This window comes from Phytophthora cinnamomi (assembly GCF_018691715.1).
Source record: "Phytophthora cinnamomi strain GKB4 chromosome Unknown Contig23, whole genome shotgun sequence".
Classification (NCBI taxonomy): domain Eukaryota; phylum Oomycota; class Peronosporomycetes; order Peronosporales; family Peronosporaceae; genus Phytophthora; species Phytophthora cinnamomi.
In genome coordinates, this window is record NW_027150956.1 from 1,372,459 (window position 1) to 1,392,537 (window position 20,079).

At 53.7% G+C, this 20,079-nt stretch overlaps 6 protein-coding genes across 6 annotated transcripts; 4 read left to right on the forward strand and 2 right to left on the reverse strand.

The window, feature by feature from the left end:
* Nucleotides 1-1,893: 1,893 nt before the first annotated feature.
* On the forward strand, nucleotides 1,894-8,897 carry IUM83_05184 (Vps9-Ankyrin repeat-containing protein; the record flags this gene model as incomplete). Its single annotated transcript, XM_067929305.1, has 14 exons — nucleotides 1,894-2,037; nucleotides 2,108-2,212; nucleotides 2,279-2,398; nucleotides 2,476-2,661; nucleotides 2,738-3,050; nucleotides 3,144-3,178; nucleotides 3,256-3,360; nucleotides 3,446-3,568; nucleotides 3,635-3,820; nucleotides 3,896-3,975; nucleotides 4,675-6,592; nucleotides 6,661-6,733; nucleotides 6,806-7,069; nucleotides 8,833-8,897. 14 exons carry the CDS (start codon nucleotides 1,894-1,896, stop codon nucleotides 8,895-8,897), a joined length of 3,717 nt encoding a protein of 1,238 aa, XP_067794846.1.
* A 1,073-nt stretch (nucleotides 8,898-9,970) lies between these two features.
* IUM83_05185 (XRP2-like protein) lies at nucleotides 9,971-11,518 on the reverse strand (the record flags this gene model as incomplete). Its single annotated transcript, XM_067929306.1, has 6 exons — nucleotides 9,971-10,016; nucleotides 10,096-10,259; nucleotides 10,331-10,504; nucleotides 10,584-10,829; nucleotides 10,899-11,017; nucleotides 11,086-11,518. The coding sequence occupies 6 exons, from the start codon at nucleotides 11,516-11,518 to the stop codon at nucleotides 9,971-9,973; spliced, it is 1,182 nt and encodes a 393-aa protein (XP_067794739.1).
* A 1,096-nt stretch (nucleotides 11,519-12,614) lies between these two features.
* IUM83_05186 (zinc finger protein) lies at nucleotides 12,615-14,076 on the forward strand (the record flags this gene model as incomplete). The annotated part of the gene is made up of 3 exons (XM_067929307.1): nucleotides 12,615-13,778; nucleotides 13,851-13,936; nucleotides 14,037-14,076. 3 exons carry the CDS (start codon nucleotides 12,615-12,617, stop codon nucleotides 14,074-14,076), a joined length of 1,290 nt encoding a protein of 429 aa, XP_067794740.1.
* Nucleotides 14,077-14,501: 425 nt separating this feature from the next.
* On the forward strand, nucleotides 14,502-16,616 carry IUM83_05187 (zinc finger protein; the record flags this gene model as incomplete). The annotated part of the gene is made up of 1 exon (XM_067929308.1): nucleotides 14,502-16,616. The coding sequence occupies one exon, from the start codon at nucleotides 14,502-14,504 to the stop codon at nucleotides 16,614-16,616; it is 2,115 nt and encodes a 704-aa protein (XP_067794741.1).
* Nucleotides 16,617-17,037: 421 nt separating this feature from the next.
* IUM83_05188 (Poly(U)-binding-splicing factor PUF60) lies at nucleotides 17,038-18,991 on the forward strand (the record flags this gene model as incomplete). Its single annotated transcript, XM_067929309.1, has 8 exons — nucleotides 17,038-17,182; nucleotides 17,283-17,374; nucleotides 17,513-17,733; nucleotides 17,818-17,926; nucleotides 18,003-18,073; nucleotides 18,141-18,204; nucleotides 18,274-18,345; nucleotides 18,425-18,991. 8 exons carry the CDS (start codon nucleotides 17,038-17,040, stop codon nucleotides 18,989-18,991), a joined length of 1,341 nt encoding a protein of 446 aa, XP_067794742.1.
* Nucleotides 18,992-19,219: 228 nt separating this feature from the next.
* On the reverse strand, nucleotides 19,220-19,809 carry IUM83_05189 (peptidylprolyl isomerase; the record flags this gene model as incomplete). The annotated part of the gene is made up of 4 exons (XM_067929310.1): nucleotides 19,220-19,300; nucleotides 19,412-19,520; nucleotides 19,600-19,643; nucleotides 19,711-19,809. The coding sequence occupies 4 exons, from the start codon at nucleotides 19,807-19,809 to the stop codon at nucleotides 19,220-19,222; spliced, it is 333 nt and encodes a 110-aa protein (XP_067794743.1).
* Nucleotides 19,810-20,079: the final 270 nt, after the last annotated feature.

The window sequence follows — 20,079 nt, forward strand, 5'->3', positions numbered from 1 at the left end:
ATTTTTTCAAATCGTCGGAAGATGGAAGTCGCTCTTGTTTCTCCATTTTCTCGAGTGCTTCGAAGATGTCCTGCAGTCGTTGGTGAAGGCGTTGGCAGGCATCTTGATTTTCCTTCATTTCGAGGCAAAGCTTGGAGATATACGCGAGCACCTGCACGACGGTGCCAGATCCAGGAACAACAAGGTTGAGCATTATCGTACTGGGAGGAGGTTCTCGTGAACTCGGAACAAGTGTCGGTGTAGCAGGTCCATGCGCCACTCCACTGGCAGCAAACAGTTTCAACTTTTTAAGGATATCATGAAGCTTGAGGCGGTCTTCAGGGTTAGTTTTCGCCATGGAATCGACTAACTCCCATACCTCAGCCGGCATTTCTGTTGGTTTGTCGGGTAACAGACCATGTCTGAGCTTATCTCGAACTGAGTCATCGTCCAAGTTTGCAAATGGAGGTTGCCCAGTTACCGCCTCGATGCAACACATTCCGAGCGAGTAGAAGTCGGAGGCGACAGTCGGTGCTCCTCTTAGACACTCCGGAGCTCGCCAACGTAACCCTCCAGGTGCTTCTATCCCATACATAGTGCGAAATGCACTAAGGCCGAAGTCTGATAGCTTTGCTTGGCCATCTGCTCCTACGAGAATGTTGTTGAGTTTGAGCTCTCCGTGAATCACACCCTTCTTGTGAAGGTAATCCAAACCGAGAGCTGCCTCGTACAACAATCGCCACATTTGCTGTTTGTTGGCTTCCGAGCGAGCCAGAAATGAAGCCATATCACCGTTTGGGGCATTTTCACACACGAGAAATGGTGGCCTGCAGACATGTGAGCCGCCAAACAATTTGATAGTGTTTGGATGGTTGCACTGGTACCACATACTGATCTCAGCTACAACCTGCTGTCGTATTCCGTCCGGCGCCATGTCCTCAACGAGAAAGCGCTTGACCACCACACTGGTACCAGAACCCCACATTCCATAGTGCGCGGCCGCGAAAGAACCTCGAGCAAATGGTGTAGGCTCGAACAGGATTTCCTCCGACGGTAAATACCACGGGGGCATTCTTTCCACGGCTACCGTTGTTGTTCGGAGAATGGTCCCCATCATGGACCTGATCAACTCTAGATCTTCCTTGCTGTGCCGTCCTTCTTGCTGGGCTTCAAACTGAAGAGTGAGCATAGCTTCCGTCCGAGAGCGTGGTTGCTGAATCTCCCGCATAACTACAGCAGAGTTTTGGGCCAACGACCTAAGCAACTTGTGTTGAGCACGCTGGTCACCTTCTGACTGCTGCTCCCAGTCTGTGCTGTTGGCTAGATTGAGTTCCTTCATGACCAAGTCGACGTCTCTGTGGATTTCATAGAGCTCTTCCTGCATCTGTTGGTACTTGATGATACGAAAATGCAACTTCTTGCCTCGATACCGCTTCAGGTAATCCAAAAATGTGGCTACGACACCCACATACTTGTCAACAGCGCCACTTGGAGGACGCTGACTATTCTTTTCCATGCCTCGCAGCTCGTCAAAGAGATCCTTTAGTCGCCGGTAGAGCCGCTCACAAGACGCTTGGCTCTCGTTCATTCCTGTACAGAGCATTTCGATCGAGGACAGAACATCCTCGACCGAGCCTGACCCCGGAATGATAAACTCGACCACGAGACCCATGTCTTCGTTAAAACCCGCAGGGAGTGCGTAAGTGTCGGCGAAGCTCAAAGTAAGAAGGAGCGATCCCTGGTGAACGGTCCGTTAATGGCACAGTGAAACTATTATGCGATCGAGGAATAATAACCACAGGCTGGATCAGTTTTTTTGGCAGGCTACTGAAGTTTGCTTTGGCCCCGCCAACACATTTGCCTGAAACCACCGCTGCCACGCGTCCTGCGCCTGTCTTTCATTTTCGAGACGAGATGGAGAAGGCGCCGGACCCTCACCAAGACCCCCGGGCGAAGAGTGCTCTCCAGGCAATTCGATATGGGAATGAAGACGAGCTTCGAAAGCTGCTGCTTGATGGCATCGACCCCAATGCTATACCGACGAGCGAAACAGCAAAAGTGAGCTGAGAGCGTGGTATAAACTACCCTGAGTGAGCTAACACTTTATTCCCCGGCCCTCTCATCACAGGAAGCAACGAACACTCTACTTTACCATACCATTGCGAAGCAGGATATTGCCTTGGCCACACTGCTCCTTGACCACGGAGCCGACGCAAACGGAATGAAATCGGAGGTTAGCTTGAGTGATGGCTGACTTCTGCTATTGCGTTCTCTAACTGTTGCAGTGCACTTACAACAGGGCTATTCTCCTCTTCGGGCTGCTATGGTTCGCAACAATGTAGCCTTGATCAAGCTATTGCTAGATCGAGGTGCCGACGTGAATCATCACTATACGGTCGAGGCGAGGGACCGCAAAGTGGTACGGAGGCTTGATTGTTGTGGGCATTTTTTTCTGCCCGGACAGTTCACTGACCAACTGTCCTTGGCGCTGTTCAGTCCAAAACAGTGCTATTTGAGACCGCCATGAACACTACGTACGAGCTAATGCTCAAATGCGGTGCCGATGTGCATGCCAGAAACTCGTTCGGTGATACCCCGCTGCACTCTCATTCGTACAACTGGAACTCACGACTTGTGCGCACTTTAGTTTCCGGTGGAGCTAACGTCAACGCAGTGAACAAGGTGAAGAAACGATAAACGCTGTTGTAAAGCTTAGTTGAAGCTTCAAACGTCTTATTAATGCTCGCCTTTGGTATAGAAAAACCTTTCTCCTCTGGACAGCGCGATCTTCCGGAAGCCCAGCCAAAGAAGAACGGACGATGAAGAGTTCATGGAAGTCTGCCGCATTCTGCTCAAGAACAAGGTTGCTGTGTCCTGGTCACACCCAGATGAGTATTTTCGATCTAGGATTAAACCGGACATGGATGCAAACGCTGTAAAAGCCCGTTTGAGGCTCGTGTTCGAGTGGGAGTGCCAGCGAAAAGCAGGCGACATGTCTTTCAAGCTCCCCATTGAAGTATTCCGTCGCGGTGATGTTGATATCATGTTCTACTTCTCGGCCTTGGACCGAGGTCTGGATTTGTCCAGAAAGTCTGAAGCTGCCTTGCAAGCAGTTGAAGCGGGGGATACTGGTGATCTAGCAACTCTTCTTGTTGATGGCGCAGACGCGAACGCTACTTTTCCCAGCGGATTTTACGGAGTATGTACTGGTCGTTGTTCCTTTTCAGAAGTTGTGGTGTTTACTAACGACTGTTGTGTTTGCTTGACTACCACCAGCAAAAGACTGGTTTACTGTACATGGCAACGGAGAGGGGAGCTGTTGATATGGTGACTCTATTGCTGGATAACGGCGCTACTGCAGACGGATCGGATGAAATTGAGGTCAGTTGTACTGCTTTATCTGCCGCACGATATACTGTAGGGTTTCAAATTGTTGCTTTATAAATTTGTCTCTGGTGTCGGGTAGGTTCTTCCGCCCCTCTTAGCTGCTGTGAAACGCGATAATCTAGAACTCGTAGAGCTGCTACGATCTCATGGTGCCAACATTAACAAATCGTACACGCTAATTCTTGCGGACGACAGCGAAGTGGTAGGTTTGTCACGCTGTCTTTACTCTGATGCTGCGTTCCAACTGAAATACGTAAAATGCGTGCAGGCACGAACCGTCTTGTTTGAACTGTCCTCCGTGGAAGTATTCAGTTGTCTGCTAGAAGAAAGAGCCGACGTGCACGCCAGAGATTCGTCCGAGAGAACCCCGCTCCATGAACATGCTGCCAACTTGAAGGAAGACACATCACGCTTACTGATTGAAGCCGGTGCCGACGTTAACGCTGTGGATGAGGTACGCTCACACGACTGTCTTCTGCTTAGTTCATTTAAAATATTTACAAACGCTTTGGTTCTCATGTACATTCAGAACGACGACACACCCTTGGATGCCGCTATTTGCTCCTTCTGGATCTGGAGCGAAGATTTCATTCGAGTCTGCCACCTTTTGTTGACGAGCCACGCTGACGTACCCTGGGACGATCCGAACGAATATTTTTCGTCGCGAAATATGCCCGAGTATTATTTGGCGAGAATGATGCCACGCATACAACTCGTGCATGAGTGGGCCCAAGAGCGCGAATCGGGGGCACTGCAATTGACATCGATGCCAGTCGAGATTTTTGAAAAAGGGACGCAAGCAATCGCCGACTTTTTCAAGAAGGCGAACCAATCCCTGGGTATTACACCTCTTTCTAAGAACACCCGTCGGTCCAAATCGATGTCTCGATCTGCCAAAAGAGATACTGGAATCAGTGGTAGAAAGGGCCCCGAGACTAGTCGTGCCCGCACTCGACAGATCACCCGAAGTGGAAGCTTTGTGAGAAATGCGGAAAGCAGGCATCGATCACAGGAACATTCGAAAGTGTCGGAGTCCCAAAGCATACTTTACCGATCGAAGGTGTGCGTTGTCGGTCCTAGCCAATGGGGCAAGACAAGCTTCATCAAAAGTTTCACGACCGGTTCGTCCACGCTGGAAGATAAGGACGTCCGCACGATTGGGATTGACCAATTTCCCTGGAGCTTTAAAGTCCAAACAGACACTGGAGACTGCGAATACCAAGTCTCATTTTGGGACTTCGCTGGGCAGGAAGAGTACCGGGCATCGCACACGCTCTTCTATTCTTCGCGGACTCTCTATTTGCTCAGTATCAACCTTGATCTGTACAGCAAGACGCTGGACGCAGCGGCTATGGATTCGGATGATGAGCCTTTGGACAATAGCGTCATGGATGCCTTCATGGAGCTCCACATTTTCAAGTGGGTAAGAATGATCTGCGCTCACCACCCACAGGCGGAGTTCGCGTTCTTGGGCACGAAAGCTGACCTCGTCAAGCATGATCCGAAGAAGATACGTGAAATTCAACAAGATGTCGTGTCAAGATTTAAACTGAACGTCCGTCGGATGAAGGATCGAGTCGAACGTGCTCTGATGGATGCACAAAACGACCGGCTAGCAATACAAGAAGCGGATGTTACGGCTAAAACAAAAGAGCTCGACGAAAAAATTGCTGGCTGTGAGGAAATCCTCCGCAAGCAGCCCGTGTTGCTCTCACAGGAGTTTATTGTTTTCTCCAGCGCTGATATGAAGTACAAAAACATCGCAATCGGAAAAATGAAAGCCCTCATGCTGATGAGCGGTAGAGCTGTGAAGTTGCCACCCAGCTATGCAGAACTACTGAAGTACACCCAGCAAAAACGCGTGTCGGGACAAAAGAACCAGATGCGGATCCAGGAGCAAGTTGACACCGCGTTCCTGCCCGTGAAAACTTTCGTTGACTCTGTGGTCCAGTCTTCGCAACTGAGTATTCCCAAGGAAGAGATTGTTAGCGCCCTGCATCTGCTCCACGACACAGGTGACATCTTGTGGTTCGACGGCTTGTCAAAATCTCAAGTGCTACAAGAGCGGCTCTTCTTGGATCCAATGCTCGTGATTGACTTCATCCGGCAGATCGTCAACCACAAGATCGCTACTGATGCAGCCCTGGACGGCGCTGTCCGACATTCAGTGCTTCAATCCCTCCCTTACTGGAAGGATGTGAGCACATCCACCACGCACCAGTTGAAGTTGCTGCTACTTCATCTTCATCTTGCTTACCCCGCAGGAAAAGCGACCATGATCTCGTGGAACTCCGATTTGGTCGTGCCCGTGTACTGGAAGCTTGCTCCCGGCACAAAAGAACCCAAGAGTTTTCCCACAGAGGAGGACAAGGTTGCGGGGTTAATTGAGCGCGTTCGATGGGAGTACTCGTTTGAGCCTGCCATCCCAGAAAATCTGTTTGAGAAATTGGCTGTGGTCACGTACTCGCCGTTGCTTCTGTTTGAGCGTAGCTACACCCGGTCTAGTTTTACTGACAGGTTGGCTGACAAGTGTAGCGCCCTAGTCGACAAAGATGCTGGCTCAGAAGGCAGTCCTTGTGCCCTAAGTATCACTGTGGTAGCGAGGGAGCGAACGCTTGCGTGGAAGCAGCTCGTGTGGTACTGTATGAACATGGAGAATGTGCTCAAGACTTACCCCGGGTTACTAGTGACGCGCTCCACAGTTAATCCTCGAGGGCGGTACTACGACGTTGACCAGCTACTCAGTGATCAAGATCACGTGAAGCAGCTAATTGCCGGCTCAAACCAAGAAATACTTCCTTTCGACATGCAATGGTATACCAACAGATCCTGCGAGCTACAGCCTGTGACTTTCACCGACATCGAAAAAGCCGATCTAGCTACGCAAGCGAAAGCCCCTGCTGTTACTACGCAAGGAGACATTTCTGATCGAGCGCTGGGGCAGATCCGCGAGCACTTCGACGCGTCAATCGAGAAAGTCTTGCGCGGACAGATCGCACTGATCACAGGGATGAACAACAAAGCCAAATTTCCGTCATTGTGGACACTCGAATACCAGGGTTTTGACGAAGATGACAAAGGTATGATAGCTGCTGCTACGAAGAAGGTGACCACAACTGTCGTGGTGAAGTTCCGCAGCGATCTCACGGGCAAATGCCATCACGACGGAATCCCCATCTCGGTCGCAAAAGAAGTCTTTGCGGGACGCTTTGGAGAGTGTCTAAAGGTACAATTGAGCTAAGTTGCAGTAGCAGTAGGACACAACATATCTCACGTGTGCGTGGTTTGTTCTAGGTGGGGCTAACGTTGCTCTCAGCCGCTGTCCCGGATTTCTTTGGGGTAAACGTCGTGGAGTTTATCACTGATGGTGAGTTCCATTCAGAAAAAAACTATACGATAGAATAGTAATGGTGGCTAACGTTGCGGTTTGTTACGTCAGAGTGCAAGGAGCAGCTCGACAGGGCCGCGGAATTTCATGGGGCTTTGAAGCTAAGTGGAGTCGCTGAAAATCTTGCAGCAGGGCCTCAGCGTATGGATGAAAATCGAGAGCTCAGCCCCTCCGAGATCTTGGATCTACTTCGTTGCCTTCTGCAAATACACGACAAGAACTTTCAGACCGACGATATCCCACAACTCTCGGGTCTGACATGTGGTGTCATGGTGAACCCAACGCGGTATATCTGGGCGTCGCTGGATGAGATCCGTGCGTATGGAGATAGCATTGTACTAGCGAATGACTACACATCGCAAGTGGATGCCGCTACGCTTCAACGAACGCAATTGCCAGCTCAGATGAAGAGATACAGTCGAGAGAGTTACGAGATACCTGTCCAATCGAAGGCGGGCGAAGCAGCGAGTGACGTAGCAGGTTCGCCAAATACGGCTGATGCAAAGAGTTTCGAGATGCCGGGCCAGCCAAAGACGAATGATCCAGTGCATAATGAGGTGCCTACTGTGTCTGAAACCACTAATTCAGTGAACACTGAACTGCCCACTCCTGTCGCGAAGACCGCCACCGGGAATTCTGAAATACCGACTCGAACTGAGGCCTCTTCTCCTGCTAAGGCCCTCCCATCTGTGGTTCCAGTTCCACCTGAGCGTGGCTCTGCCATCGACTCGAGCAAGAAACCCAATCTGCAAGAAAATAAGAAGGGTGTGCTATCAACGATGAAGCGTCGGTTGTCAGCGACAAAGCCTTTAGCTGGTCCTGCAGTGGAGCGATACACTCTGAAGATTATAGGAGCCAAGGGACTTGCTTCAAAGGCCAAAAGCCCATACTGTATCTGCCGTTTTGATACCCCCAGCAATAAGCCACTGCACGAGGTTCAGAGCAACGCTCACCGAGATGGCGGTCGGAATCCTTCGTGGAGCTCGCAATCGTTCGAGGTGTCGTTGCCGATCGACGCAACAGAACAACTTACGATCGTGTTCACCATCAAGCAAGGCAATGGCATGCGCAGCACTCGACTTGCACAAGGGAACACAGCCTTCGTTGCTCCTAAACCTGGCCAAAAGAGCACCCACACCATTTCCTTGACGAAGAACGATAATCCCGCTGGAACGCTCGAGTTTTCCCTCGAAGCGATCAGCTAAGAGGTAAAAAGAATACGAAAGAGAGGTTCATAGTTCACTTAAAATATAGATTATAAGGATCAACCTTGCTCGAAGATATGCATTTCTTTGATGTTATTTTACAGCCACATCTTCAGGCATCTCTGTCTACCGATATGACCGAGACACCAACACACCTCTGCAACTCGAATCACATTCCAGGCGAACGCAAATAGTCCCCTTATCAAGTATACCACCGTTTATCATCAGCAAAGATACCACCAACGGTGATCTTTGCTCTTATCTAGCTCGTTCAGATGTCAATACTTTACAGTTGTGGAAGTTGTTGTACCAGGCAGCACTTGGCTTGGAGTACATTCACGTGAAATGTGACGTGCATGGAGATCCGACGCTCAACAATGTCCTTGTTGGTGCGAATGGACAAGCCAAACTATTTAACTTCGGCTCGAGTGCTGGCAGACCTCAGCCATTTTATCAAAGAAGATAGGCGAAACACCTTATACGGCGGGCACCCTCCGTTGGCGAGCTCCAGAGTGACTGACATGAGACCCTACATTTGCTGCGGATGTGTATTTATGCGCTATGTGTATTATCGAGGCCGTAAACGGTGAGCCTCCTTTCGGGTTTTTGGACGACGACAGCGTTCTGTAAAACTCAGAAACGGCGAAACCCCCGACATGCCCGAGAAAATGTCTGCCGAGGCATGGACGTTGGTCGTCGCCATGACAAATGTGTATACAGCCAAGCGGATTAGTCTACAGCAGGTTCTCAAGACGCTGAAAGAGTTTGCTTATGGAAATCCGAAGTTCTCCCCGCTGAGGGCTACAAAAGCTGTTGAGAAGTTTTCATAACTTCCATAGAATGTCAACTATGTTCTCGACTTTCCCGAACCAGTGCTCAACGCTGACATTATTGTGGACATTCTTGACAATGTGTTTGCTATGAACGATCAGGCGTAGGAACAGAGTATGCTCAAGCTCGTCCGACTATGTATCAAGGATGAAGACCGCCCGGGAATATACGAACCGAATGCAAGTCAGATTCTGACCGACTTTGTGAAAAGCGGGTGCACACATTACACGGAATCTACGCGTTGCAATGCCTAGGAGCTCGCGTCAGTGGCGAACGTTCTGGCTCATGGCACAGGTAGTTAGTTGCTCAAGAGGGAGCCATCACACTGTCGCTTGGGCTTTCATCACATTGGAGCTGCTCAGCAAAAGCAGACAACTATTGCTCTACTGGAGAGTCTCGTTCTACACAGTTACCCGAACCATTGAGCACGAAGCTAGTATGTCTTCTCTAGCGGCGATGATTTTGGTCGCGTCTAAGGGCAAATAAAGGCCGCGGCTGTAGTGTTGGTAAGTCTAGCCAACAGCGATCAAGCTCGTACCGAGATCGCGCGCACCGGGCGCATCTCAATCTTGGTTGGCCTTCTCCTAGCTGGCACTAACGCACAAAAAGGTTATGCTACCAGTGCACTGGCGTACCGTGTTAGCAATGACACGATTGGTGGTGAAATCGCACGTTGCAAAGGTGTCAGCAGTTCCTACGGACTGGAACGAAGCAACAACAATACTACATGATGGATGCGTTGAGGAGCCTTGCTTTCAGTGATGAAATTCGCGCCGAGATTGTGCGGAATGGAGGTGTCGTGCGCTGCTCAAGCTTGTCAAACCCGGAACTGATCGACAAATGTGGAAGAAGGATTATGAGGCAGACATGACCATGAACTTCGCGCAGACCGGTAAGATCTGAGCTGAGCTCGGAAGCGAAGGAAGTGTCCCGTTATTGAAAAGTTCGAGTTGAAGTGGGAGTGAATAGCAGAAGGAGAGTGCAGTGCGTGTATTGCAACAGTTGAACGGGGACTGCTGTATTCTCATGTAAAATATTAGCTAAAAATGGGTCCATTCAAACTATCCACTCAATCCCTGTCAGCGAGGGACTAACCTAGGGAGATATGTCAAGTGCATATCGCGAATAAAACTAAGGATCCGACAGTTGTGCGGACAGCGAACCCGCCTCAAAGCCTAACTCAAACCACCGGTTTCCACTGCTGGAATACGAGATCGCTTAGGCGCCTATCGCACCAAAAGTTAGCAAAAACACCCAAACATGCCACCCGTTTCGTCATCCAAAGCTAGGTGAAGGAGGACTTACATTGCAGCTGCTGAGTCCTTACACACGAAAATGATGCTTCTTGTTGCAGCCTCCGAAGCAAATCGAGCGTCTTGAAGTGTCTCGTTGACATGCTGGTAGCACATCGCTCCCTGAAACTCCATCATCACCGAACCCGGCGTGTTGCTCGCCGCATCGATTGCTTTCTGCGAGCGTCCAAAAACGCAAAATTTAGTGCTTGCAATACGTCTTCCTTCCGGTGTTTCCCCATACATACCCCGCTGAGAACATTATTGTCAGGAAACAGCGCTGTTGCTTGCTCTGCTGTGAGCTTCATTTGTCTTGTTCGGATAAGTAACGTAGGTTCGTCGGCAGTGCCACTGGTGTCATCGACCTTCTTCGTAGCTACTGCGATCGCTGTCACAAAATCTATCATGGCAGCTTCCTTGGGCTGCATCGCGGAGTAATAAGGCAAATACAGCGCGTAAGCATCATGAAACGATTTCTCGCTCGCTTCATGCAAACCCTACCACAGCGAAGCAAACGAAGACGGTCGGTGCGTCCTCCTTTCTCGCACAAAGTCCGTTGGTGATCGGGACCACCAACTGCGGCAGATCCACCGAAAGCCCCAGCTCCTCCGCCGTCCAGGAAGGCATTTTCCACAGCGACCTCGCGCCGTTGTTCTCCTTCTCCGGCATCATCTCGGCCAGAGGAGATTCATGTGGGTGTATCGGTAGTGGCGTCCAACCGCCGTGGTCCGGCGTGAAGTCGAATATCTGCAACATTGAAGTTCTCGATGTCAGCACTGCAACTACCAGTCTCACATGACCAACCAATACACACACCTCACTCCACTTGTTGTTCCATGCCGAGAACTTGGCTTGACGGAACTGCTGCTGCAGTGAAAAGTAGGTCAGCGGAAAGCAGGCGAAGCGCAGGCGACTGGAAGTCTCAATGATGGGCTCTGCAAGCAACAACATGAAATGATCAGCCCCCCCCCCCCACAGTCAAAAAGCACGGATGCCACCCTACCGGTTGCGCTGTAGAGGTAGATGTCGACGTCCTCACAGTCGCGCGTCCGGAACTGCTGCGCCACGCAGACGACGGTGCAGCGCTTGCAATCGCGCAGGAAGACGCTGCTCTCGCAGGGCCCCACGACGATGCGGCAGTTGACGCAGGCGTCGATCTGCACCGACGTGCAGTGGTCCAGCAGGAAGATGTCGCAGTTGTGGCAGTCCTCGATGAGGAACTGCTGGCCGTTGATGCTGCCCGGCAGCTTGGCCAGGAACGACGCCGTCTGGATGTTGGAGAAGATGAAGTCTTCGCGCTTGAGCGTCGGGTCCTTGCCGAAGCTGCTGGGCGCGGACTTGGTCGACGACGAAGGCACCTTGGGCTTGGTTCCTTTTGCCTTGGTGGAGCCCTCGGCGCCCAGCGCGGGCGGACCAGCGTGACAGATGTTCCCCATGACAGTCCGGTGCGATACCTTCAATACCTTCAACGTGAGCCCGACTGGAAAGTGGTGGGTTTCAAGCAATGACGACTCGCAGAAACGGAGCGCGGCTAAATGAGGAGTGCCGCACGATTTCGTGCCGCGACAATAAACCGCACCGAGACTTGGTCCGAGTTGAGAACGTTCTTCTCCTTCGTGGCGTTGGCCTGTGTAAAGGTGGATTCTGAGGACGGTAATCTCCTCCGCCCGGAACTAGCGTTGACCTGGTCCTACAGATTGGATTTCGAGCTGTACGACTTTCTCATAGATGCGATGAGTATTTCCACACTGAGGATATAGATGTTGGCTGGCTGCAATTGCATGTTACGGTAGCGAGAGCCTACGCACGGGTTTCTTAACCGCGAATGTATGCAAGTAAGCGCGCAAAAGGTAACGGAAGTGAACTGGTGCGCACATCTGCACGTCGGGTTTTCTGCTGCGGGCACGTGGAGGCTCTATGGAGGGGGTACATCATGCACTACATGTAGGCTGACAGCCTCACTGCATTTCCTCTGCCTTTAGACTCATCGAGTAACTCTTGCTCGTGAATCAAGAGCTGTCCTTACCAGCGAGTTCAATGCAGGAAGTGTACACGTCGACCCACCAGCTGGGAATAACTTCTCTCCAGCAGCAATAACTGCAAGTGCATGTACACGTACATACAGCTCTCTTGTCAACAGCTCGGTTATGCTGGTGACAGCAGGCTGGCCATGCGAAGCGGCCAGCTCACCTGCGGGTTCCTCAAAGCGCAGGTGCGCAAGAGTCCTTTTTGAGGGTCACTTTGAAGCGCGCCTCAAGTTGCAGCAGGGCTGAGACTTGGGCGGCGGGGAAAGACAGTTCATCGCCCTCGTCTCCAAATACCCCTTCCAAGACGATCACCAACTTGGTATCGATTACTTCCTCTAGCAATAATCCGCCCTGTTTATTCCACCATCCGATACCCCGTCTCACCTGAAGCCCCTCCGCCACCTGATCGGTCTGGGCGCCGCGGTGGTACATTGGCGCATGCCGCCCATCCCGCCCCACAATCACTCTCGCTCTCGCTCGCTTCCGCACTGCGCAAGCCTTCGCGATGCTGGAGAAGGGCGCGGCGACGCCGCCCGGCTCGGGGCCGCCGTCCCCCACGCACAGCGAGGCGTCGTTCCAGCAGGAGCGCAAGAAGGCGGCGGAGCAGGTGCGCGCCAACATCGAGAAGTTCGTGGACGGGCTCATGAGCGAGCGCTACTCGCTGGCGCAGCTGCTGAACGAGAGCTTCTCGCTCGAGATGCTGGAGCTGCTCTTCAAGCGCATGACCAGCCGCCTGCGCGGCATCCTGTTCGCGCGCGACAAGACGCTCGAGTTCATCCGCCTGGCGCTGGACGCGTCCTACCCGGCGCACACGCGCGCCATGGCGGCGCAGTTCATCGTCGTGGGCGGCGCCGTCAACGCCATCGCCGGCGCCTGCGAGCCCGGCCAGCCGCACCAGTGCGCGGACTTCTGGGACTCCATCTTCGACACGCTGCAGCGCGAGGCCGACGGCGTCTCGCTGCGCTGCGACACGCCGCTGCGCCGCAAGGAGCGCCAGGCCTCCGTGGCCGAGCTGGAGGAGCTCATCCAGGTGGCCGTGCAGGTCTTCGAGAAGGACGGCGCCCAGACGCTGCAGCAGAGCTTCGCCGAGCACCAGGAGGAGAACGGCGCCCAGGCACAGGCGCAGCAGGAGCTGGTCAGGCACCGAAAGTCCTCGGCCAGGTCCTCGCTGGGCGCGGACGCCGACGCAGCCGCTGTCACGGCCATCGTGTCGCCCCTGCCGTCCCCCAGGACGCCGGCCAACGGGGGGAACGGGCTGCTGATGGAGGCGGCGGCGGTGAACGAGGGGGAAGCCCAGCGAGACAGCGCCGAGATCTCCGGGGTGACGGAGCGGGACGAGGACTCCGACTCGGACGAACCTGACGACACGGGCATCCCGGCGCCGCTCACGACGGAGGTGAACGAGACGGCCATGTACGGCATCTTCAGCCACGACTCGGCCAACTTCGCGTCGCAGATCCTGCGCTATTTCGCCATCCGAGGACAGAAGGGTGCGTGCATCCTGCACTTCTTGGCCGAGCACCCGGCCACCGTGGACATGCTGCTGGCTAACATTGGTCATGATGATATCCGTACGCTGCTGCTGCACCTCATCTACGCGGAACACTCGGAGGCGGCCATCACGTCGCTGTTCGAGACGCACATGATGCAGAAGTTGATTCAGAAACAGGTGACCTTTTCTCCTCCACGCAACGCCTTCGAGCGAGACTCCATTGAAAACACCTTCCTGTTGCTGCGTGAGATCGTTCATGCTCCGTATTTGACAGGGCGCGGAGTGGCCATCTCCGCCAGAACCATCCCGCTGGACAAGGTGACGGGCCAGGACGAGTACGTGTCTATCTGCGGTGCCTCGCGCGAGACGGCCAACTCCGCTCTGCGCAAGTACACATCCCGCAAGGTCCGACGTCTCATTCACTTATTCATGCAGGAGCACCAGGCAGCTCTGGAGCACCTCTTCGTGCAGATGATCAAGGAGCTCACGTTCTGGAGCACTCCGTTGACACGGGAGCGACGAGGCAGCATGGCTTCGCTCGAGTCGCTGATGTTGCTGTCGCAGGGACATCCCCGCCCAACGTGTATTACGATGCTGATGCATCTATTTGAGCTAACGGAGACGGTGGAGTTTACTGACACTCGGAGCGCCGGTGGCAACTCGGCAGCTTCTGTGGGAATTGATTGCCTCAACTTTTTGTGCTCCACGCACTTGATGCGTAAGGGCAATTTGCTGGTGAAGAAGAAGCTGAAAAACGAAGTACAGCTTTGCCAGGCGAGTCTAAACTGCATGATGGGGCTGCGAATGACACAAGTACGTGAGGATGAGCCAAAATCGGCTAGCTTGGACAAAGCATTCACGCCTAATCTAGGTAACCAAAGTGTAATCACACTGGACGAAATGGAGAACGTGCAGAGCTCGGACTGGCACGAATTTGGCTTCAGCGTGACTGTAAAGAAGAAACTTCCCGATGCACACAATGCAGCTGCTTCTCAGCATGGTGCTGTGACTCCTGCAAATGCCATGATTCATCACCAACGTCGAAACGGACGAGATGGCAGTGATTCCGACGCGGTGGAGGTGAAGTCTATCGAATACTTTGCAGCGTCCTCTGAAGAAGAGAAACAGGCATGGATTACCTTGCTACAAGCAGTAATTGATGGCGATCTGAACGAACTGGAAATCTTCTGCAGTGATGACTGGCGCAGTAACGTGCGTGAGTACCGTCGCCTCCGTGAATGCCTAATCACGTGCATGGAACGCAAGGGGCACGAACTCATGGTGTTCCTGAAACAAGTGATCACCTTCAATACGCGCAGGGCGTCTGGTTACCATCTCTGGTCTGTTGTTAAGTGTCTTAACTCTGTGTTGTCAAACGAGTCGAAGCGTTTGGACCGAATGTTTGTCGGTGCCCACGTGATCACGACTCTCATCACGTGTTATGAGAAATACCCGATGTGGAATTTGTTGCTGGGCGAAATCACGAAGATGCTGGTGTTTTGCATTGGCGACTTTAAGAGTAAACGCTCCCGTAAGTGCCCCATCATCGGACGAATCCTGCAGACAGAGGGACCAGACGCGAAGCTGGCGCCTCTACTCTGCAAGGTGTACCTCAACCGAGATACCATTGACAGCAACGGTGAACAGGAATACGACAGCATGGCAGGAACTGATGCACTTTCCAACTTGAAGCTAATCATGGAAGCCCTCAAGATGTGTTACAAGGATCCGAAAACGAGAAGCCAAGAGCGTATTCAGTGTGATATGAAATCCAATCCGGTGTGGCGAAAGCTGGTACAGGCATCCGAGGAAATGACGAAGAGGGACCCGCTCAGCTGCATCTTGACGGTCGGGACACCGCCTGCGCTATCACCTGCAGATGTCTCAAAGTCGACCACACCGCCATTTGGGACGGTAGGACCCACTCAACCCACATTCCAAGAAGATATTATCAACCAAATCAGTCGACCAAGCTACTCAACTGCGCACGGCTTCGGTTCTTCGTTCTTGGAGGGCGACGGGTGTGCGTTTGGATACCTGTTTAAGGAGCGATACGGTGTTCGGGAATGGAAAAAGGCGCTTGTTGTGTACGAGTATGACTCGCACAAGTTGTGGTACTTTTACCCGAGTGAAGTGGATGAGACGCACGCAATTCAATGGAAGTGGATCGTCCCGCTGGCGGTTCGTAGCCGCTACACGCACGGTCAGGACGAAACTCACACATCTGTGGGTCACCATGGTCTGTACATTACAGCTTACGACCACCAACAGTGTGATGAGGACAACAACTTATCGGCCAAGGAGATGCATTTTAGCGTGACCAAGCTCGAGGATCGTGACTTGTGGAAGGATCTGTTGTCGAACGCGGCGGACAAGATTCAGGAAATGTGCCATGAGTACTCGTTACTCTCGCAAAAACTCAAGAAACCCGACAAGAAGACCGTAACTCACTGTCAGGATCCGACATGCAATACGCCGTTCAAACTTTTCCGACGCCCGCACTCGTGCAAGCGTTGTGGCAAGTGGATGTGTGCAAAGTGCACCTCGCAGCGCATGTCGATTCCGGAAGTGGGTCTGTTGCACCCTGTTCGTCACTGCCGCGCGTGTTTTGAAGCTCACGGTGGTGCGCACGCTGAGGTGGAGCCTTTCAATCTCTTCCACCTCACTTCAAGAAGAAGCAACGCCTCGAACGATGTTGGTGCGAATCTTGCGGCGGCGACCGCTGCGCAGAACGGCACGTTGAGCAACGCTGAGCTGTATGAGCTGGCCCACGGCATGGTTTCTCCTCGCACTCTAATGCAGATGAACCGTCGCTTGACCCGACTCAGCTCCATCGAGTCACCCACAGCAGTGGAGAATGGCGGTGGCTTTCACGTGGACGAGATCAACGCCCCAGGAAATCTCGGCGCCGAGAACCTCTCCACGTTTGCGGACGACGAGGACGAGTTTTCCCCATTCTCCTCGTCTGTGTCTCGCCGCAGCCTGCTGAACCCGCGTGAAGACATCCGCGGGTAACTAAGTTTTGTGCTTTTGTGAGCAGTGTGGGGGGAACAAGCATTCTCGTGCTTGAATCAAGCAGCCGGCCGCGATAGATGCTGCTAGCGGTGGTAGGTATGCACGGTAACAAATCTCTAGCCCTCGCCGACGAAGACAACCAAGCAACGGAAAACGTTGGAGGAAATAGGTAGCAAGGGTCTGCAGCGTGGGCAAATGCTTGCAGGGAGAGCAGGCGAGTGAGACAGAGCGAAGGAAGACAATTCTGAACAGTACATGTGGGCTAAGATGGCTACGTAATTCACCAGTCGCGTATGTGTTCTACTAGAGAGAGTTGATCTGCTCGAATAGAGAGGTGTCGTCGTCACACTTAGTTCGTGTGCAACACACCGACGCGCCATTCCCACAGCGAAAGCAAGCACGAGCACAGCAGCTGCAGAGCATGTCGCCGACCAAGCGCTCGCACGACGAGGCGGCACCCCACGAGGCCCACGACGACAGGGCCAAGCGCTCTCGCCGCACGCGCTGGGGCCACGACGACGAGGACGCGGCGGAGGCCAAGCGCAAGACGTCCGCCAGCCCCAAAGGTGCGCGCGGCATCGACTGTGTCATCGGTTCGCCCTCATCCAATGCCAACTAGCTGCTGATCGCTACTTCGCTGCTGCTGTTGCTGTTGCTGCACACCAGCGCTGGGCGACATCGTGAAGCGCCTGTCGAGCGTCGTGAAGGAGAAGACGGCGCCCGAGGAGCTGCAGGCGGCGGCCTCGCGCCCTCTCATCGTAAGTGGCCTGCGTGTGTGCGTGTGCGTGTGCGCGTGGACCGGAGGCTGGCTGGCTCTGTGGCGCTCGGGGGAGTTCGGTGTTTGATGCTGTGGCCCGTGCTTTAGTTTCATACTCGTCCTGCGCTGTTGCTTTCAGGGCGCCGGCGGACAACTGGACGCGCAGGCGGCGAGGGCGCGCGCGCTGGCGCAGGCCAGCCTGCTGGCGCTGAACCTGCCCAGCGCCAAGGTGTCGCCCAACGACCTGGCGCGCCGCCTGTACATCGGCAACCTGTACTACGACCTCAAGGAGGAGGACATCCGCAGCACCTTCGCCCCCTTCGGAGCGATCCACTCGATCGACCTGTCGCTCGAGCCTGGGTAAGGAGAGACCAGGCTGTGGAACGCTACGACCAAGTTACTGACTGAACCACGACGTTGGTTGCTGCTGCTGTGTAATGTTAGAGCTTCGCGGTCGAAGGGCTTCTGCTTCTTGGAGTATGAAGACGTCTTGGCAGCGGAGAGTGCTGTGCAGGTGCTGAATGGGACGCCTTTAGCCAACCGAGCGATGCGAGTGAGTACCGCGGTGATAAAAAGAAGTGGTGGGTGGGACCAGTCGGCTTACTGGTGCACTGTTGTTGATTCGGTAGGTTGGTCGTCCGCATCGCGGAAACACGAATCCAAATGACTCGCTTTCAATCGGACAGGAGGCAATCAAGAAGTAAGGGCATGTGCCTTTGCTAGACTGACTCCTATCAACTAACGCGTCTATTTTTTTTTCTCGTCAGCGTGCCTACGAAGTGCGTCTACATCGCTAATGTCCGCGTAGAGCTTAACAGCCAGCACTTGGAGGTGCGGGCATGTTTATTGTCAAGATTGCTGTCATCTCAGACCATTGCTGACTCATGAACGTGTTTGTAGAGTATATTTTCCCCGTTCGGAGCGATCCGTTCTTGTGTAATGACTGCCGTTTCGCCTCTCGAATCTGGAGTGGTAAGCAAGAAGATGTCGTTGATTTGGGCGATAACAACAAGCTGAGTGTGTTTGTGTGTTTTGTCATTGTGCTCTGAAGCACCGCGGCTACGGCTTTATGGAGTTTTTCGAGGAGAGCTGCGCAGCAAGTGCGATCCAACACATGAACGGGTTCGAGCTGGCTGGTCAGCCACTCAAAGTGGGCAAGGCCAGCGAAGCTGCCATGCTGATCAATCTTGCCACCAGCCAGGACAAGGTAGTGCGTGATGGCCCAGGAGCTACAGCTGACGGGGCTAACGGAATCGCGCAGGAGCCGAAGAAGACGGCAACCTTTGCCGAGGATGATGTCGAAGGCGTGAAGGACGTTGCAGACGGCGGCGAGAAGTGCTGCCTCTGCTTAATGAACCTCGTGAACCGTGGGGAGGTGGATGACGAACTGGAGGATGAGGTGCGTGGCGAGTGTGGCAAGTTCGGTAACGTCAAGAAGGTGGAAATCCACGAGCTGGCAGACCACGTGCGCGTTTTTGTGTTGTTTGACGATACAGTCGGCGCCAACAAGGCCAGGCAGGCGCTGCACGGCCGGTTCTTCGGCGGGAATCAAGTGCAGGCGCACTACTATCCTCCGGGCGAGTTGGAGCAGCAGCGTTACACGAGTGGATTCTTGTAAAAGAGCACAAGGTGGTGGGTGGGTGAACAAACAATGCTTGGTAACATGTATCTACGGTCGCTAGACTGGGCACTCAGGGCCACAGAGAGAGAGAGAGATGCAGAAAGCGAGAGGGGGATGGTTGGAGTTCACTGTGCTTTGCTGCTGTGTGTGTCGTCCACGCTGCTGTTGCTGTTGCTGTAGCTCGCGCCCGCCGTCCCGCACCGACTGCCGTAAGCTCCACCCTGTTCAGGGCAGCTGGTCCGTCTTGGCTAACTCGAGAATGAATTTGCCTTCCTTGTACTTCTCCGACGCCTCGTGTGCCTCTTTCTGCTTGTAGGCACCCATCCAGCCAGCCACACAGAGACACACAGACACACAGCAGTCCCGCAGTCAGAGCAGAGCGAGAAGGAGAGCAAGGGAAGGAGCCGCCGAGCGTACGTATTTCCAGCCCACGGGGCTCCAGCACGTGTTGCAGTAGAGGTCCAGCACGACGTGCAGCCCCGTCATGAGCATGCGCTCCTCGGGCGGCCCCGTGCACACGTTGACGCTGGCGTGGGGACAGAGGGCGACGGTGAGAGAGATAGAGAGAGGGACTGAGGGACTGGGGCCAAGAGCAGCGGACTCACGCCGTGTCGAATAGGTAGGCCTTGCCGCTGGTGCCTTGGAAGTTCTGGCACGGGAAAGGCTCAGCCAGAGCGCAGAGAGGCAGACACAGGAGACACAGACAGAGCGGGCACCTTGGAGATGATGTCCTCGTTGCGCGCCAGGTGCGCGTTGCACTTGGCGCAGCGGAAGATGCGCGAGCTGTCCACGAACTCCTCGAAGACGCGCCCCATCGCCTCGTTCTGCTCTTCTCGGGCTTGAAGCGGAGTGTGGTGTGGTGCACACGTATATGTGACGTGTGAGTGGGAGGCGCTGCTGTCTCTCGCTGGCGTTGCTGCTTTATTGAAAGCGCTCGACGTAGAAGCCGAGGTGGCTCGCTGGATCTGTCCGTGCTGGAGGTTGCCATCCCTCTGTCCGATCGGCGACTACGCTAGCCACGTGATAGCGACTAAAAGTCAGCTGGTAGAGCTTTTACGCGGGAGATCACGGGCGCCTGGCAAAAG